General features: G+C 41.4%; 1 protein-coding gene across 2 annotated transcripts in view; it reads left to right on the forward strand.

The window, feature by feature from the left end:
* LOC149066208 (dystroglycan 1-like) overlaps positions 1–19,234 on the forward strand; it is a 123,680-nt gene that overhangs the window by 59,609 nt on the left and 44,837 nt on the right. The window contains exons 1-2 of one of the 2 annotated variants that reach the window (XM_089253232.1): positions 17,955–18,023; positions 18,187–18,715. In XM_089253232.1, coding sequence (XP_089109358.1) covers positions 18,389–18,715 — 327 coding nt within the window. In that variant the 5' untranslated portion in view covers positions 17,955–18,023; positions 18,187–18,388. Of the gene's footprint in view, positions 1–17,954; positions 18,024–18,186; positions 18,716–19,234 lie in introns of those variants that run through there. The other variant, XM_089253231.1, reaches the window with a different exon arrangement.

A 19,234-nucleotide genomic window follows, 5' to 3' on the forward strand; every position in this document is an offset into this window, starting at 1 on the left:
GCCTTCATTAACTTCTGTGACCTTGTTGAAATGGCCACAGAGCCACATAATCTTCTTTTCTTAATACAATTTTCTTTTTTTTTTTAAGAATATGAGAGAGAAGAGAAGGAAAAAGTGAAATTTAATCTCTTTTTCCTTAATCACTCTGTATTATCTGGTGAATGTTTATGCCTGTATTTCCCGGTTTGGCGGTTTCTTTCAATTATTTGGCTGAAGGTTTTATATATATATATATATATATATATATATATATATATATATATATATATACACACACACATGTACTGTTTGGTTCAGTCACAACGAAATTGTGGTGTTAAACACTTCCTGTGATAATCAGTTTTATTTTATTGTGAGGCTTGAATGAACAGACAGTTTGGTGTAAGAATGAATTAGGAGTATATTTTGGTGAATTTTTTGCTGACTGACTGGGAATTGGCTTTGGAAGTCTTGCAGTAGTCAGCCCGAATGTGATTATCATCTAACGGCCCTTGATACTTTAATACGACCATTTTCCCAACCTGTTGCTCGCTGATCCCCAAATATCCTCCCCGCGAACATTCAGCATGGAAGTGGTGAATATTAGAGCCTGGTTTTGTATTCGTAGATATTCGACTGATATTTCTGATCAAGCATCCCCATTTAAGTGGCATTTAAGGATGAACCCCTCTGATATATGCTCAAACACTCAGATAAAGATAATGCATTCAAGGAAGACGGTATTATTTTGATTTGAGTGCATATATCGGAGGTTCCCAAAGGTTGCTCTTCAGAGACTTTGCTCACTATTTGAAGAGGGCTAAAGTCCCGCTTTAATGGAGCAATACAAATCCCGTGAAGCATCAATTAAAAAGTTTTGGTTAGGTAATCAGTCTCCATCACCTAGTCTAAATTAGGTCCGCAAAGAGGCTCCGACATGAAGAAAACATTGGAGGGGCTGAAACTTGCTGGTCGTCCTGTTCGTATATACGAGACTCAAGATCCTACGTAGGAGAAGGAAAGTGCAATGCATTGTTTTTTTTCCGGAAATTATTGGGGGGAACCTCAGCGCCCTTACAAAATTTATTGGGGGCTCAATGGCCTCAGCCAGTAGGTTCCGGCGTCTATGGGTCCGCAAAGTTTTTCTGAAACAGTACGAGGACGTGTGATGAATCACCATTGAACATTGAAGGACGGGACAAAAACACACCCCGCTTCCCATCTCAAGGAGATATCGAAGCGTGTGATGGATAACCGAGATGATGAGAGATTCGTGATTTGTCACCGAGACCGTACGAGACTTGCTATCAATCAGTGACAGTGCGAGACTTCTGATGAATGGCCGAGACGGAACGAGACAAGCACGTGATGAGACAGTACGTCACACGCGTTGAATCACTTGTATGGGACTGGTGATGGCCCTCTCACAATCCGAGGTTACATAATAAGTCACTAAAACAGTCTGGGGCTACGTAAGTCACTCAGTAGTTCGAGACTTGTGATGGGCCACTGGAACAGTATGAGGAGACGTGTAGCTAACTGAAACAGCAAGAGTTTCGTACTGTCTCGGAGGCCACTAGAGCTGGGGGTTTTTCGTGTCTCTGCTCATTTTCGACAGCAAAGCCGTAGCGAGGGGGAGGACTTGGGGGGGGGGGGTCTGGTCCCCCCCGAAATATGAGAAAATGACCGTAAAAAGGGAAAAAGATGGCCAAATCTATTTGTTCTATTACTTTCCCCCGAAACAAAAATGGTCCCCACGAACGAAATTTCTGGCCACGGGCCTGCTCGACGTGGGGGGGGGGGGTGAACGATGCTTACATCATCAACCACCCTTTATAAAAATGAGATATTCGTAATGAACTAACATTTGTCCTATTTATAAGTAATGATCTGGAAATGTGTAGCGGGCCGCTTAAGTGCTCTGGAACTGAGCCGCGCGTCGCAAATGATCTGTGAGTATGCCGCGGATGACCTAAATAATCTGGGGATGTCCCGCGGGTAACTTGAGTGATGCAGAATTACACTGAGGGCCGCTTAACTCTGCTCCAAAACTGTGCCACGTAAGGAATCTCTAAATGTGTCACAGACCGCTTAAGTGTTCTGGAACTGTGCAGTGGGTTACTCAAGTGATCTGTGAATGTTCCGTGGGCCGTTTAAATGCTCTGGCATTGTGCCACGGGTCACTAAAGCGATCTATAAGTGTGCCGCTTCGTTACTTTTTATAGAATTGGGTATCAGGTAGCGGGACACATCAAATAACCCAAAGGGCCTCATTTGGCCTTTGGGCGATAGGTTTAGCCAGGGCCGCAACTATGGGGGAGCAGGCGGAACTCGTGTATCGGGTGCCGGACCTGAGGGGGCACAAATATCATTCTGAAACCTCTCCTTCAACATTACAAGGGGGCGTCAAAATGCACGCTTGCCCCGGGTGACCAAGTATCTAGTTGCGGCCCTGGGTTTAGCACATATGGTTTGGAGGGTGGGGTCGCAATGAGAATTTCTGAGATACATTTTGAGTTCTTAGCCTTTAATTAGCATTTAAATTAACGGAAATTGATTACAATAACATATAAAAGAATTTTCTTCAGAAATTTTAATTTGTTTTTAAATATTATTAGTGATCATCGGGGGAGGGGGGCATGATTCCCCCTATGCCCCCAACGTATGTCTCTGATCCCACCAATGTGCGGTAGGGCGAAGTGCTGGCGAAATTTGGCTGACAAGAGCGGGGGGGGGGGTGTCAGAGTTTTGCTGACAAGGGGAGGTCAAAAATGGCTAAAAATCTGCTGACGTAATACTTTAACGGTCCCCATATTTCAAATTTCATTCGCATTCGTTGACTTTCGCGCCCTCTAGTGTCTCGTATATCGGCAGAGTTGTTTTATGACCCACCCTGTTACAAATATAGCTTTTGAAGCCCAGATTTGTAACGCTATTAACGTTTTCCCAAAATTTCACGGATTATTATTCCCAGAATTCCGTTTTCAGAAATGTAACGACCGTTAAGATGATCTTTCCTAGTTGATGGGGGCAATGTGCTGCTTTTTAGGAGCGTTCAGCACCCCCCCATCAGAACAGATTTCGCGAGAGTTTTAGGTTCCACCTCCTTATCAGTTAAACCGCGTACACATGCTGTTTTACAGAAGAAAACCAAAATAAATAAATAAGTGTAAGCGAAATGTGGCGTCAGTGGTCTCCTTGTCGGTGTTCCTAGACGATAATCGCCAGTCGTCAGATAATTCCCAGTGGTTACGATATCGCCACTCCCGAGTCGTATGTAATGACTGCGTTGAGGAGTGGGGGACGGATGGATTCTCGCCGAGGGTGAAGTGTCACCACATTTCACGTTGCCTAAAAGGTATGTGTGCGTGTGGTGATAAAAACGCGATACGTTTTAGAGACGTTTTGGAGAAGAAACACTAGACAGAGTCGGCGATAAATTTTTCCGCTCTCGCACGTGTTATACGTAGTGAAGGGCCCTGTCCTGGTCGTGGAATGCTGTTACCTGATGGCAGATCAGCACCTCATTTGATGTCTGGGGGTGAAAATCCTTTTGGATATTTTCAGGTTTCTGGTTCAGCAGAGCGAATTTAATGGTCTTGACTGAAAGAAAATACATGTCGGAGCACATTTCTGCCGAATTTTTAACACGGAATAGCCACTCTGCTTTTCAAGGTGACGTCAATTCTTCGTTTAGGCATGTTACGGACCCTTATGTTAAAATGTTCATTCCAACGAATATCTAGATGCATGCGAAACTCGTGTCAGACTTAATTTTCCTGAGGCTGAATGAAATCAGTGACGTGCGAATTGAAAAAAAAAAAAAATACGCGAGCGTGTACGCCACTGAACTTTCCTGAACAAAGACCGTAGGTAAATTTCACAAAAAAAAAACATGACCATTCACCAGTTTTGTGGCGTTACATTACAAAACTAGACCGAAGGGGTTGCCCACACCTGCATATGGCCTATATCAGAGGTACACAATGCATAAGCTTTTTAGTCCGCTGTCCGGGTATGCGGTATTTCTTACGCTCGCGGGACAGAAACTTGTACCCCGCCCGTATTTTACGGGATATTCCCGTAATTTTGTCCGTCTCAGTATTTTTAGGAAACGTCCCGTTTTTTGTCTCCTGTTTTCAACAAGGATTAGTTGAATTTTTGAAATGAAAAATTAAGACTTTTGATGACTCGTAAATTATATTATGATAATTATCACAATTGATTATAGTCATATAATTCATCTCTCATATTTGTCAGACGTGTAAATTTTTTGGTGAATTATTTTTTGATTTGCAGTGCCTATCAATAAATTCCGGAATACGGAATATGAATTCCGTAGAGGAATGCGTACGAGGTGCATGTTCGGTTAAGTAGTAGTACGTATCAATAGCATTGTGATAGCGATTGGCAATTTTTCAACAATTTTAGCAATAATTGGTAACTTTACTTGCCTTTAACAATTATTTTCGCTGTAAATTGCAGCTTTATTTGCCTGAAAATTTTTTCGGACGTGAATGATAATTTCACTTGCCTTGTGACAATTTATTTTTGGCTGTAATTGGCGCCTTTCCTTGACTATTTGTTTTGGTGGTATCCCGTATTTGTATGAAATATGGTCAGCTTGGGTATTTATCGTGTTGTGTGTGTATTGATGGTTTTCTACTGGAACAAATTCGCGGGCCGGAGGTTAAGGGAACTCTCACCGTGTATATATTTCATTCAGATTAGGCTCGGGGGGAGGGGGGTGGGGTCTAGAAACCCGTTAAAACGGCCCTTACCATTCGTCATGCAAAAAGTGGCCCTTACCATTCGTCATGCGAGTAAGCATTTGTTTTAATTTTCCCCCTCTTCTTGGAAAAAGGCCCGTAACGGTTAGCGTTTTTTCCCCCCTAATCTACGGATGCCTCCATTACTTAGGCCGGTAATGACTATTATATAAGGTCTCCGCTCAATTAACTCAGCCACTGCTTCTCTTTTTATATATATATATATATTGTCTGGCTTTCCTAAGAGGTCTGTGGCAATTGGAAGAGCAAAATGTTATTCGGATTCCACGCCGCAGTCAACTAGATGGGAGTCGACGTCATCTTCGGGGTGGAATCGTTTCGTGAAATGCTTAAGGTAACATTCTCAGATAACATCGGCTATTTTCAAAGTGTGTTTTTTTTTGTTCTTGCTGTCTTATCATAAAGCTAAATGGTGTACCTTCTTTGATGATGATTGGCTTTTCCCGCATCTTCTCGCCCACGTGTGTATTTTGCCGGTGTGTGTAATTCCCTTCTTCGTGCACCATTTACCTTACTCTTTTTCTGATCCGTTAATGGCTGTGACATAGTAGGCGAGGCTCGACTCACCTGTGCACTCTTTCAAAACGGCTTCTACATGTTTTCACTCGACGGTTTAGTGCACGTAATGAGACCTACTAAGAGTCATTTCCGACGAGTTCCCAGTTACGGTAGACCAGCGGTTCTCAACTGGTGCTCCGCGGAGCCCTTAGGGCTCCTTGTGCACTCTCCAGGGGCTCCGCGGCCGCTTGAGGAAAATTTAAAAAAAGAAACAGTAAAATTGAAAAAAAATAACTATAAATATTTTCAAATAGTAAAAATAAATCAGTAACTTTGATGAATAATTCAGAAATGGACCTACGGGGCTCCGCCATATAAATTTTTTTACTAAAAAGGGCTCCGCGAGTCAAAAAAGGTTGCGAACCGCTCCAGTACTCTCTCGATAATCCGGCCCATCCAGTAATCCGGTGTTTTTTCTTCAATCCTAGAAGAGGAAAAAGCCATTGCATGTTTGTGCGTAGAAGTTTATATAGTGCACGCTGCTTAATGTGAGCGCATCAGGACTCGGGGTTTCTGATAACAATAACCGATTGATGAATATATTCGAAAGAAATCGCAAAGACTATAACTCCAGTTTAATTGAATGGGACGTATGAAAAAACGGGACAACTCGGACTTTCTTTTCTACACAGCTGGTTGCAATGTGAAATTGTGAATTTTCCTTTTTTCCCATGAAACATTATAAAAGTTCTAAAAGAGGATATTTTAACTTTAAGCCAAAATCCTGAGTTTGTTGTTATTATTCAATCATTGAGAAGTTTGAATGGAATTATCTAGTATGTGTTACGAATTATGATTATTTTTTCAATGTAAAAAACGGTACGTTCCATAGATCCCCTAAGGAGGTCTTTTTCTCCTGACCTCCAGAAAGAAGTGCTCGAGTACGTCTTCTGTGCTCTTAACATAGCCTTGCAAGTTGATTACGATTTTTTTGTCGGGAAAAAAAAAATAATTTTCAGTGTCAAAGATGCGCAAAACAACTTTTGACGGAAAAAGATAATATAAACCGAAAAACCGATAACTGTAAACAACCTTGTTTTTTCCATGTTATGATATTGGTCCGTTTCGATGTTATGACAATACTCGAATGATAACATTATCCATGATACTATTGAGTGGCTTGTCTACTCCAATATTCAAATGAATTCCGGTAATCCAGTGATTTCGATTGGGGGTCGTTCAAGTATTACGCCAGCAAATTGTTGACCATTTTGACAAAACCCCCAATTTTGTCATCAGCTCTCTCTAAGCCATATATGGTAAATCCTTGGCCCGTGGACCAAATTATCTGTTGTGGCCTGCTTCCCCCCCCCCCACAAACCTAATTTTGTGAAAATGAACTAAGTGGCACATTTACAGATCGCTTAAGTGATTTATTTATCATAAGGAGTTATTACGTCAGCAAATTTTTAGCAGTTTTTCAGCACTTTCAGATCACTCAAGTAGACCCGTGATGAATTCGCAGAACGTTTAAGTGACACGTGGCGCCGTTCCAGAACAGTTAAGCGATCCGTGGCAAATTTAGAGATCCCTTGAGGGACATGTGGCACGGTTTTAGAGCACTTAAGCGGCCCCCAGTGCGGTTCTACATCACTCGAGTTACTCGCAGCACATACCCAGATTACTTAAGTGATTCGCGGCTTAATTTCGGATCACTTGAGGGATGCGTGGCACAGTTCCAGAGCAGTTAAGCGACCCAGACACATTTCAAGATCACTTGGATCAGCGAAACATCCGATTTTGTATGGGACTTATCAACAGGGAGAATGTTAGTTCAGGTGCCCACAAACTATCGGAAGGTTTTCTCGGTTTCGGCACCATTAAGAATATATCATATTTTCATAAAGGGTGGGTGATGACGTAAGCATAATTTAAATCCCCCCCCCCGTCATCAAAAGTTAGCAAATCGGAACCCCCCTCCCTCCCATCGATGCTGACGTAATACTTGAGTGACCACTTCCATTCCGGCACATCCTGGCCTTATATGTGACGGATTAGCGAGAGTCTACTGCATTAGTTTTTGTTTTTTTGTCTTGCAATCAATACATTGGCTTCTGTTTAATCTCATGTCCAGTTTTATCGAATTTTCTTCGGAAAGATATTAAAAAATGATGTGGATGTGTTAGTATTAAGGATTCACACACAATCTTTGATCTAATTTTTTCCACTTCTAATTAACTTTCCGTTTGTTCTTATGTGACTGAAATGTATCCGGAAAATCAACCGATTCGAGAGGTTTGAGTTTCTATTGAGTCACCTGCATGAGTGTACAGATTGCGATGCAAGTTACGAAACCAGAAAGCAAGAAAGACCATGAGAGGGAATGACGTGTGTATCAATAAAATGTCGCGTGTCTGAGTAATTTATAAGATGGATGAGAGGCAATTTTAATAATTTAATCAAAATACGAAAAATTTTGGGGTAAAGCCGGTTCGTGGGCCTCGAGAAATGATTCCGGTGCAAATAATAATTGAAAAAAAGAAAACACAGGGTGTCCCATAAATTCGTAAAAACTGAAGGAATTGGCACATTTGAATGCGGTTTGCGAAAAATTCATGCTCAACAACGGGGGATTTTTTTTTTGGCGAAAAAATGGTTCGAATTTTTGAGGGTAGAGGCCACTGTGCGAAAGCATATCACTATAAATATGCAAATCAGAGTCCTATGAAATGCTGGTCTTACGATGAATCGCTCGTTTCTGGACCATCCTTTTACTAACTCTTGCATGAGGTTTTCAATGTTGACATTGGTAGAGATTGTTATTAGTGTAGTTTTAAGTTAGCCTTGAATTAGAGGCTGAATGAAGCATTACTAACGTTTGGACGCTAAAGAGATGGAAGAAAAGTTAAGGTTCAATCACTCCCACCTCACTGATTTCCCCGGCTTTCTATCGACAAATTTTGAACCAAGTATTTTTTTCTGTACCGAAAATCCCCATACGTGAATACGTGAGAACAACTTTTTTGCAAAACCGCATTCAAACGTACCAATTCTTCTAAAATGTTTTTATGAATTTTTTAACTATTTACGAATTTATGGGACACCCTATATGTAACACGAAGAAATAAGTGACAAAAGGAATAGAGTTAATAGATTTTAAAAACAATTGTCATCTTAGGGCAGCAAAAAAAGCCGCTCTATGTCGAGTCCGCATCAGGAAACAACGGTACTTCATTGTTACAACGCCCCCTTACGATAATTGGAAGGCCCTCGTGAATTAGGCTTCTTTGTAAAACTTTCAAGCTATACAAAAACCGCAAATATCCAGGGCCTTCCTCATTGCAAGGGAGTTATGAAGTTTCAAAGAGCCCTATCCTGACCCAGTTTATCGACTACGAAATAATTCTATGGACGCCACAAAACCTTATCAAGTTGAGAATGGCGGCTATGACTCTCAAGTCAAATATGATCAGTAGGCGTTATTTGTGTTGACTATACTGCAGTCGAATCCTGTCATAACGAACTCCAAGAGACCCGACAAATCACTTCGTTGTAAATTCTTTTTCCTACGTAAACTTATCTGGAGGATTAGGAAAGAGTTTTTTATATAAAATGAGATTTTTTTCGCTATAACGGTATCCGTTAAACCGAGATTCGACTGTAGTACCACCATCGCTGAAACTAGGAGTGCTCGACTTTTCTTTTGAAGCCACGAACATCTCATCCATCTGGTCTATCCTCATTAGGGAAACGAGCACCCATTTGGAAATTTTGTTTACATGCTGGAACTCAAATCAGCTTAATGCTGAGGTTGAATGTAATAAGGTGTTTGTTTGATTAGATTAGTTCGGTTCATTACCTTTAGGGCATGAAATTGTAATTGTGCGCGATCGAGCACTTTTGGTCGCTTCAGTGAGGAGTATGTTGAAAATGCCTGACTCACCAAAACTACAGGAATTTACGACAATTCAGCGCATTGAGCGTTTTTTCTACATAATAATTCCCTTCCAACTTTTTTCAGACTTAGGACTGGCATACGTAAATTCAAAAAAAAATTTCAAAATGCTTTGAAATGATTTTGAAAATAAGGTGTGCTTAGAATTTTCAGACATAAATATGTCGTCGTTATAAAAAAATTATCTTAAGATATCGTATCGTTCCCGATGGGATAGTACAGAGACAATGAAGATTTATATAATATGGTAAATTATTTCGAAGACATCTGGGTTGGAAAGCCAACGTGAGGAAATCGTAGGGGAGATCCTAAACTCTCTATAGAACTATAGAATCAGTTCGACGCCACTCTTGACGGCTTTGCAGACACCAATATTTATATTGAGGGCTGGAATAATTCGTTCAGTAGAACTATTGGAGTCCATCATCCCAATATTTATATTGAGGGCTGGAATAATTCGTTCAGTAGCACTATTGGAGTCCATCATCCCAATATTTATATTGAGGGCTGGAATAATTCGTTCAGTAGCACTATTGGAGTCCATCATCCCAATATTTGGAAATTCATTACGGCTCTGCAGGAAGAGGAGAAGCTAACAGAAATTAAATTGGAGCAATGCATATTCGGTTAGTCCAAAGTCTGGAACAAGTAGAAAGCGAATTGTTATTTACAAAACACAATCACTGCGCTGAATCGTCTCGCGCTGAACTGTTGTGACATCAACTACAGATTCTTTCACTTGTTACGGAGGTGAAATCGCATCTTGAATCAAGGCGATCTCGAAATAAACTAAGTAAGACTCGCCTACCTACAAAATCCAGGGCTTGGATAAATCTAATAAAAAATAGGTGTCAGTTAAATTGCATCGGAACCGAACATAGTTTTTTTGCCTCAAGAAGAATAGTCCGAATTAGTGTTTTCTTCGATGTGCTCGAGATTCCTTTCTGTAAAGCATGTTTAACCAACATGGTTACATAATTTTAGAAAGTGTTTTGTGTCTGAAATATATACACAATTTGTCCGATACAATTTATCATACATAAATCAGTCATTAGGTGCCAATGCCAATTTTTTTTCTTTTAAATCGCCATGGTCACCTGTCACCTAGGATTTATTGTCTAAACAGGGGTTTTTTCCTCAACTAGAAGCCAATATCCAGGGGTCAGCTAAAAATTGGTCTTTTCAGTCCTGTATTCTGCACAATAATTTTGAACCAAATGATTTGATTGTCCTTCGAGTGTATTCAATGACCGAAGCGCAACAAACTAAATTCAAAGAAATGGTGCGAGACGCTCAAAATGCCCTCATTAGCGCAGTACGGGGTCACAAACAGATTTTGATGACAACGGTGTACGAGAAACGCAAGGTACGTTATCATCATAGACGTCGGCATCTACGTCATTGCTTCCATCCTTGGTATGAATCTTCATCTTTATTCAATTTAAGATAACATTGCATGGAGTCATAAGACAAGTGACTCGTTAATGAATCGCACGTCCCTTTGATGCTTTCGCTTCCATCAGATTCATTAGCATAATAATGATTCTTTTTTTTCGGATATCCATGCGTTTTTTTCCTCCTCGGTCACAGAATATGAATCCTTAGTTATTTCTTATTCCATTAATTATCGGCGTATATATATTTTTTCCCGTCACACCTTTTCGTCCTTCGTAATGAACATTCGGCGTGAATCGCGTCTTTTTCTTTCACAATGATAAGTATATTCCCCCTTCCCACTTATACAGTCATATCCGGCAAGGGCATTGGCAAAATCTTGTTCTTGACGGAACTTGCGTCTTGTCCCACACGATGAATGTGATATTTTTAGCAACTTATGTATGTATCTCGTGTCTTTGTGCGCAACAGCAGTCATAATACGCTTGTCACAACACACGCTTATATTGCCTTTTTTTCCGGTTGTTGTTGTCAGTCTTGTCTTGGACTAGTTCAAAATAGCTTTCGGTTCTCTTTTGAATGCATTCTTTTCCGTTCGAAAACGGCGGTCTGTCTTATTTCTAGACCTAACCAATCGGTGATGAGAATAGCCGGCGGAGGCGATCTGATTACAGTAACTCTTCTGGCGCGTAACGTCACTCGGATTATATCTCGCAGGGGAAGGGTCCCAAGGAGTTATCCTGCAAAGATTTAAGTACACTCATCTCACCCAGAAGAAAAAAAGAAAACTAGCGACGGAATGGAATTGCATGTATTAAAGCCACAAAAAATTATTAAAAAACGTTAACAGTCGGCTACTCATCGCCCCTCGCGCTGATTGGCGATTATTTATAAAAAAACCTTCTTTTCACTTTCTCTTCCTTTCCTCTAGCTTCTCTGTTCTATTTATTTAATAGAAAAACTAGTTATTTTTCTTTGTCTGTGCTGTACCAACACCTTCTGTAGCCGAAAGCCTCCGCGCGAAGCTCTGACGTCACTGGAGTCGCCCACTTCTACTGTAGACATTGGATATAACGTAGTCCGACGTATGCGAAATCTTTACCTTTTTTTTTTTTGCAGTATATCCAGTGACCCCATAGGTGAAATGTACGACTTCAGTGACGTCACGAGCTTCGCGCGGAGGCTTTCTGCTGCAGAAGGTGTTGGCTGTACTTGAAATTCATTCTTGGCCTCTGTTGGCGTTGGAAATATCAATACAGTGAAACCTGGCCAAGACGGACACTGTGTGAAACGGGAATCTGTCTTAAACGGAATAAAAATGCAATCTGTTCAACGATTACTGTTTTTATTTGCACCCTTTATAAAACGGAATATTATTTCAGTGTATTTGACTTTCCGTTTCGTACAGGTTTCAATATTTACAATTTTGTTTTGAGTGACCCACAAGAATTCCCCCGGAATTTTTTAAACATTTTTGGTGCTCGTGAATTAATGAATAGAATCTGTGGTAATTTTTCAAAACTTATTGAAGACGTCACCTTTTTTTGGGACCCTTTACTTGTCAGTGATCCGGAGCTCGCGACTAGCATTTAGCTGGTTGTCTCTTTTTTTTTTATCTTCTATAGGAGGAATTACGTTTGTGGATTCACGGGGCTTTAAGCGGAAATGAGTCAAACAATTAGTTGTGAGTCATCGATGCCTAAAGTCAGTGCCGTAACTAGCCGTTCCTGTTCAAGAATTTGCATTTAAGCCTCTTCTGGCCCCTGTGCTGGTGCACCTGTTGCACCGTCTAAGTTACGGTACTGCCTTCAGCTGATATTTATGTTCTGATGTACTGTGAAACCTCTCGTGAGCCATCTCCCTATGTAGTCATTTTTATAGGTCCAAAATTTTTGCCTTCGATCACCTCCATTAACAGGCACCTCACATGTTCAAAAAAATAGAAGTGGTGACGCTTTTGGAGAAGTTGTATTTTCAGAACTGGCTGGATTCTCATTGACCAAAACCGTCTATCGGCTAGTCCTTTTTTTTGTCTTTGGTTCAAAGTAATCAATTTGGAGGTCGAGCTAGATTCAAAGTGACTAGTACTGATCAAGCGTGGTACTAAGGAATGAAAACTGACCTAGCAGATCTATCGTCGCACAAAAGAATAAAGATTAGCGAAGATGGTCAAAAGAAGTAAAGATTATCCTAGCTTGGTTAAATAAATGAAGATTGATCAAGTGGATGACCGAGCGTGATCTTAAGGTTCGTGAAGATTGACCAGCGGATCGAGCATGGTCCAAAGGAATGAAGATGGTGATCAAAAGGAGTGGAGATCAATTATCCTTTCGTGGTCAAAAGGAGTCAAGATTATCCTAGCGTTGTTCAAATGAGTGAAGATTGACCAAGTGGAAGACCGAAGATGGTCCAAACGAATGAAGATTGGCCGAGCCTCTTCAAAAGGAATGAAGATTGTGTGACCAATCGGATCGAGCGTCACCAAAATTAATCAATACCGATCACAAGAGTGTTAATACAGAGTTATCTAAAGTGATTGGTACCGATCAAGCGAGACGAGCGTGATCCAAAGTGATCAGTATCTATCAAGCCAACTGCGGATAATGAGGCAATGGATAGATTTCTTGATTTTTTGGTGGCTACAAAAAACTTGGTACTCAGAGCCAGCATTGTTTTTTTTTCTTGCAGATAACATGGGTGATGGAAGGTGAACTGTCTCCAACCCGCTCGTCGAAACACTGGTTATCTTGGAAATTACGTCTCCTTCAAAAACCTACGTCATGGTTATATCTTAATTTAGTGTTTTACCAGACAGAGACCCTTCTCGCATCAAAGTAATGCTGTTGGAGCCTATGTTTCTCCAGCTACTGACATTTCCTTTTTTTTTACTTTACACAGCTTGTCTTGGTGGCCTTGACAATATGCTTGTCATTTTGTTCCTATCACGAGGCCTCTTGTTCGCGAAATTCCAGCTTTTTTTTTAGGGGAAAGGGGGAAATCTTTATTACCGTACCTCATGCTACAAAGGAATTTTTTTTTTTCTGTTCCTGTAAAATATTCCTATGTATAGACATGAATATTCCATTTTTCACTTTTCACCGTCGTTTTTTCTCTGTAGAGAACTGTAAAAAATAATTTTTGAACAATGTGAATGAGTCAGCACTTTTTTTTTTTAGAAAGGGTGGATGATCTTCCCTTAAAAAATCTGAGAAGAAGGGAAGAGCTATTCGATGATAATTATAATCCATCTTTGAAATATCATGTCCTGTGCCAGTGAATCCCAAAACGTATGCCGCGTCACCCTAGGGAGCCGCGGGAGACAAATTAGAACTCAAGATTTTTCCAAATAAAAAAAAAAACCAACAACAAAACGTTTGGATGGGGCAGCGTGTCATAACAGGTACCTCGGGGTAATTTAGAGCGTTACCCATCGCGCCCACAAGGAAGGGCTGACAGGGCTCCAGCCCGGGACGATTCTCGTGCAAAATGGGGAATCCTTTCTGAACCATCCCGTAAGAAGATGTACAAAAATGCCTCATTTCCTGAGGCTGTTATATTCATTATTAACAAGCGTTTCTCCACCTTTTTTAGCCCCCTTTGCACCGTATTTTCTTGCAATGCCCTCTACATCCAGCAACGAAATTCTCTACTTGGTGAATTGAATTTTAACTGAAACTAAATTGTGTGTGATATATACAAAACAAAAATTTTACAAAAGATTGATTTCCTAGGCCACGTGAAGATCCGTAGAGAGGGGGGGGGGATGATCATCTCTGCCGAGAGTAGAATTGTATCGGAAAAATTAGCGTGTCCTACAAAATACGGGACGATCCAAGGAACTAACACAATAAATTACCCTTCCCGGCATATCACTGAATGCCCGGGAAGCTTCAGTGAGCTTCCTTCTAATTGTAGGAGTTCTCTGTAGGACAGTCTCAACACCTTACCCTCCTCCCCACTGTGTGCAAGGATGTTTTGCGTGATGTTTTGCAAGAGCTTACTTGTGAAGATCACAGTACCAGTTCTCAACACGTATGCTTCCTTAGGGCACGATACCCTCGCTGCCACGCCTGGATGAACCATTGCCTTTTCCTTGAGATGATCCAGGGTTCTATGGGCCGCTGTGCTGGATTCTCTGAAATGGGCCCACTTTCTCCCACCGTATTTCATTCCTGTTCAGAAAAGACTCAAAATCATTATAGAATGAGAATTGGCAGTAGAGCAAACAAGTTTCAGGAAAAAGCCGTTGATAATGATATAATTTCATTATGTAAGTATCTACCACGCAATTCAAGGCACAAAAAACGTATTCACGTCAAAACTTGCGCCCGCTTACAGCCTACCCAATTTTTTTCTCACAGCTCTCTGCGGCCCCTTCCACTTCAATTTCAGCTGTGGCCCCCCCCCCCGAATATCCCAAGACCACAATGGACCATATGGCCCCAGGTTGACAACCACTGCTCCAAGCTATATCTTCCCGCAGAGAACCCGCAGTCTGTAAGGCCTTCTCGAGAGCACCACAAGTGTTCTTATATCGGTCAATGGGAAATTTCTACAGACAGACAGACTCAAGAGTCGTGACAATCTAATTTAGATGGCTTTTTATAATTAGCTCAAGAGTGTTTCTGCGCTTGTCATTTGTTTTCCTTTTCGTGTCTGTCACGGATTCGGTTACGGATCCTTAGCTCTCTTCGGGATTCATGCGAACTCTCAACGGAATTATTACGCACTGGCAGTTAGTTCGTTGGCCCTTTGCTGGCGGGAATATGCTGCTCTGTGTCATTGAGAAAGCGGAGCAATTTCTTTTCTTATTATTCCCCTCGCTCTTTATATTCAGCGTTTTTATTCTCATTTCCGTTGAAATGTCGTTTCTTGAATATCTCAAGTGGCTTTTCTCTCTTCTCGTGTGAGTGCCAAGCAACCCCCACCCCCTTGTTTATGGCGTTGAGATGTCCGCAAACAGGATATGATTCATGGACCACATCACTCACTCGTTTCTCCTACGTTACTGGGTTTCCGTAAGAGCATTTCATATAATAATTATTCATTCTACTTTTTTACCCCTCGAGCATTATGTCTGTTTATATTGTTGTGCTTTTGTTTCCTTTCGTGCGTTCTGTGAAATATCGCCAATTGGTCGAAAAAATCCCCACTCTATAACAAATCGCGTGTCCGATAAAATAACTTCTGGGAACTTCAAGTTCACAAAATTAGCCGCTATAATTCGCTGTGGGTAGAATTGATGGGGAGAGATCTTAGCTAGCGATTGCGCTGGACGAATTTATTCTCACGGTTAGAAAAATCGCCAAAATGCGTAAAATATTGTTCCGGATGATGTCTCTCACACACAAGTCCTTGAAATAAGTGAAGGACGAAACAAAATGCAGGACGGACTCCACAGGATTTGGGACTTATCCTACCGGTCGTTGTAATGGAATGGTCGCTATGACGTCGGGTCGTTGTAACGAGCGTCGACTGTATAATGTCATGCGCTACTATAGCGTCAGTATACTGACGGGCGCTACATAGGTCTGAACAGTGCATGTATACTGAAAATACTCAGACCTACGTAGCACCCGTTCTGGTCGACGTTTTCCATTGAAACTTGGAATTCGCACTATATGGACCATGGGAAAAATGAAAAAGCACCACTTTTCCACCTGCTGGTTGAAAGTTGAATTATTTTTTTATTGCATAAATCTCTCTTCCATGGTCTCGTTATAATATCATGGAAACTTGGCTGCATAACAATGATTTAGTTCTTGAGGACAACTACGTTAAGTACACGGGAACTGTAATTATAAACACCCTGTGTATACTATAAATGCGCTGCGGGTCACGTGATCTATAAATGCACCGCATTGATCTATAAATATGCTGCGGGTAACTTTAATATTCTGTGAATGCTCTGTGGGGGAATCTATAAATATGCCGCGGGTCATTTAAGCGACCCGTGAACGTGCTGCGGTTCATTCAAGTAATCTGTGAATGTGCGGCGGGTCACTTATATATACTACTAAGCCACACGTGCACCTTGTCCACATTCCTCTGCGGAACTTCTAACAAATCGGTACATGTTGGAATGTATGTGTGACGAACCTGACGTGAAGGTGGTTTCAGTGTAATGCTTGTTATGTGTGGTGCCGCCATTTTCCCTCAGTTTTTCAAGTGTAATGATTGAATAATTATCCACAGTCATTACACAATTATAATCGTATCGTTGTAAGCATGTTACACTCAGTAGCGAGACTTTTTAACGGGGAGATCGGCCCATGCCGTGGTGATCGATAAATATGCCGCTGGTCGCGAAATTGTTCTGTGCCGCAGTGCTCGGCAAATATGCCGCTGGTCGCGAAATTGCTCTGTGCCGCAGTGCTCGGTAAATATGTCGCTGAATTGCGGCATATTTACCGAGGAACCAATTTAGTACCCAGAAACTGGCTACAAATACCTATACGCAGGTATATAAAATCAATTCAGTCATACACAATGACTTTTGGAATGGCCGAAGCACAAGATGAATCACCTTGTAAACTCTTCACAGATTATGAAAAAGTGGCGCAATGGCTACCTACAGGACGAAGGACTTCTACAATCTCTCTCGCACACCCGTACAGAGCCAAAAGTGCTCGGTAAATATGCCGCTGGTCGCTAAATTGCTCTGTGCCGCAGTGCTCGGTAAATATGCCTCTGGCCACTTATGCGATTTGTAACAGTGCCGTGGTAAGTAATGTGAACTTATGGTCACTTAAGTGATCTAGATATACATGCCGCTTTGTTCATATTTCCGAAATCAGGATTGAAGTCGCTGGCCACAGCAGATGACTCAGAGGGCCACATTCAGCCCCGCGAGCTGAGGGTTCAGCATGCATGGACGCTATCGGGAAGGGTGCGGGCGGTCTGGAAAGAAAACATTCTGAATGGAGAGAGTCCTGCGATTTTTTTTTCCTTTTTTTTTTTTGTTCATAAGCAGTTTAACTGCTTACATGGCACTGTATACACAAAAAACGGCGAATTACGTTGCATAGAAATCCTACATGAGAATTTCTTTCGGGCCCGATCTCCATTGATAAGCGTATAACGTGTCTTTTATCGCGCTTATAATGAGGCAGATTCCATTGATTTCTCTCCAGTTCTAGTCGGAGGCAGGAAGAAAAAAGCAAATTGTTTAATCTTATCTCACACTTATAGTTTTTCCCTACTGTTGTTTTTTATTTTTGCGACACCTTTCACTGATTATGTTTCGAGGCTTTGGTGTTACGTCACACGTGGTTTGGCGATTTTCCAAACAGAGAATATTAAAAGAAATATCTTTTCTCTCCTCACAATTGCTGCCGTATATACTCTGTAGACTTCACGCGAAGTGTGTCTACAAACATCGAGGCTAGAACCGTTAATAAAATGAGGTAGACATTCTGAACATCTAGAATAGTAATATTTCACGTGACGTTGGTGGTTAACGAAAGCAAAAAAAAAAAAAAAAAAGCGCCAAAATAACCATTATTGTCGATTTGCGTCTATAAATGTGTTTGTTTCTATCTAAATAATCACGTTTCGTTTCTTTTTCAGATAAACCCGTGCCAAATAATTTGGGAGTGACAATGTGTCCGTGACACTGACAGCTAGGCTGAAACACTAGCATGATTTGCTGATGTCCGGCAAGCGTGGCGCGCGCTTGGGATTAAAATCGCCTTCGTGACCTAGCGCCACACCTCGTTCCCATTTAATTTTATTCGAGTGAGAGACGGAAGCCTATCCTAACGCGGAAATAATGGCCGGAACCGTACCTGGATTTAACCGTAGCGGACGTCGCTGTAGTGTAACGTTGGTGTCTCTGGTGCTTTTATGCGCGAGTGTTGTATGTGTCGCCATAGTGGAAGAGGACGAGACTAACTATGTGAATTTATTGCTGCGTGATTTGGACAGCAACACCGAATCGGCTGCCGCCGCCGCCGCCAGAGGTAAAGTACCGCTAGAAGTCCAAACGGAGCAGGTCAAACGGTACTGGGGCGTCCCGGACACCAGCGCCGTCGTCGGCAGGATATTTAATTATGTTATCCCCTCTGATGCCTTCACTGGGAGAATACAGAAATTCGAGGTGAGTTTCAGAAATTTAATTCTTTTTAAATTAATCTCTTTGTAGATTCTTGATCTCCACACAGAAGAGTCACCATTCTTCGTGGACGAAAATTTCGCCTCGCCCCATGAACTCTTATGTCCGTTTCAGGCATTAAATCACACACACTAGTGCTTTTATGTCTTTAAGAGGCTCCCTTGCTCTAGCAATCATTAATCTGTGGGAAACGTGGCTTGAATGTACTTGCAGCTTGACTGGTTTGCGATCATTTACTTTGCAGTATTTGTACAAGTTATCATTACCCGTTAGCGTTATCATTGCCGAACAGCTAGTTCGGCCTTTTTTTTTCAAACCGAGCACAACTCAGGTCTATCGCCATAGGCAATTTACTACCTAGTGAGTTGTGTATGATTTTTCAGTGCTGCCATCTATATCTCAGAAGTGAAGTGAGTAAAGTGTAATGACTCAATATTTGTACTGTTTGTAGGACTGTTGCTCTGTGAACGTTTCTTTCCCTTGCGGCTAAATTGCGCTAGCGGT

Source organism: Pholcus phalangioides, unplaced genomic scaffold, assembly GCF_987345545.1.
Source record: "Pholcus phalangioides strain wild (caught in Gottingen) unplaced genomic scaffold, Ppha-v1.0 ptg000032l_1, whole genome shotgun sequence".
NCBI lineage: Eukaryota > Metazoa > Arthropoda > Arachnida > Araneae > Pholcidae > Pholcus > Pholcus phalangioides.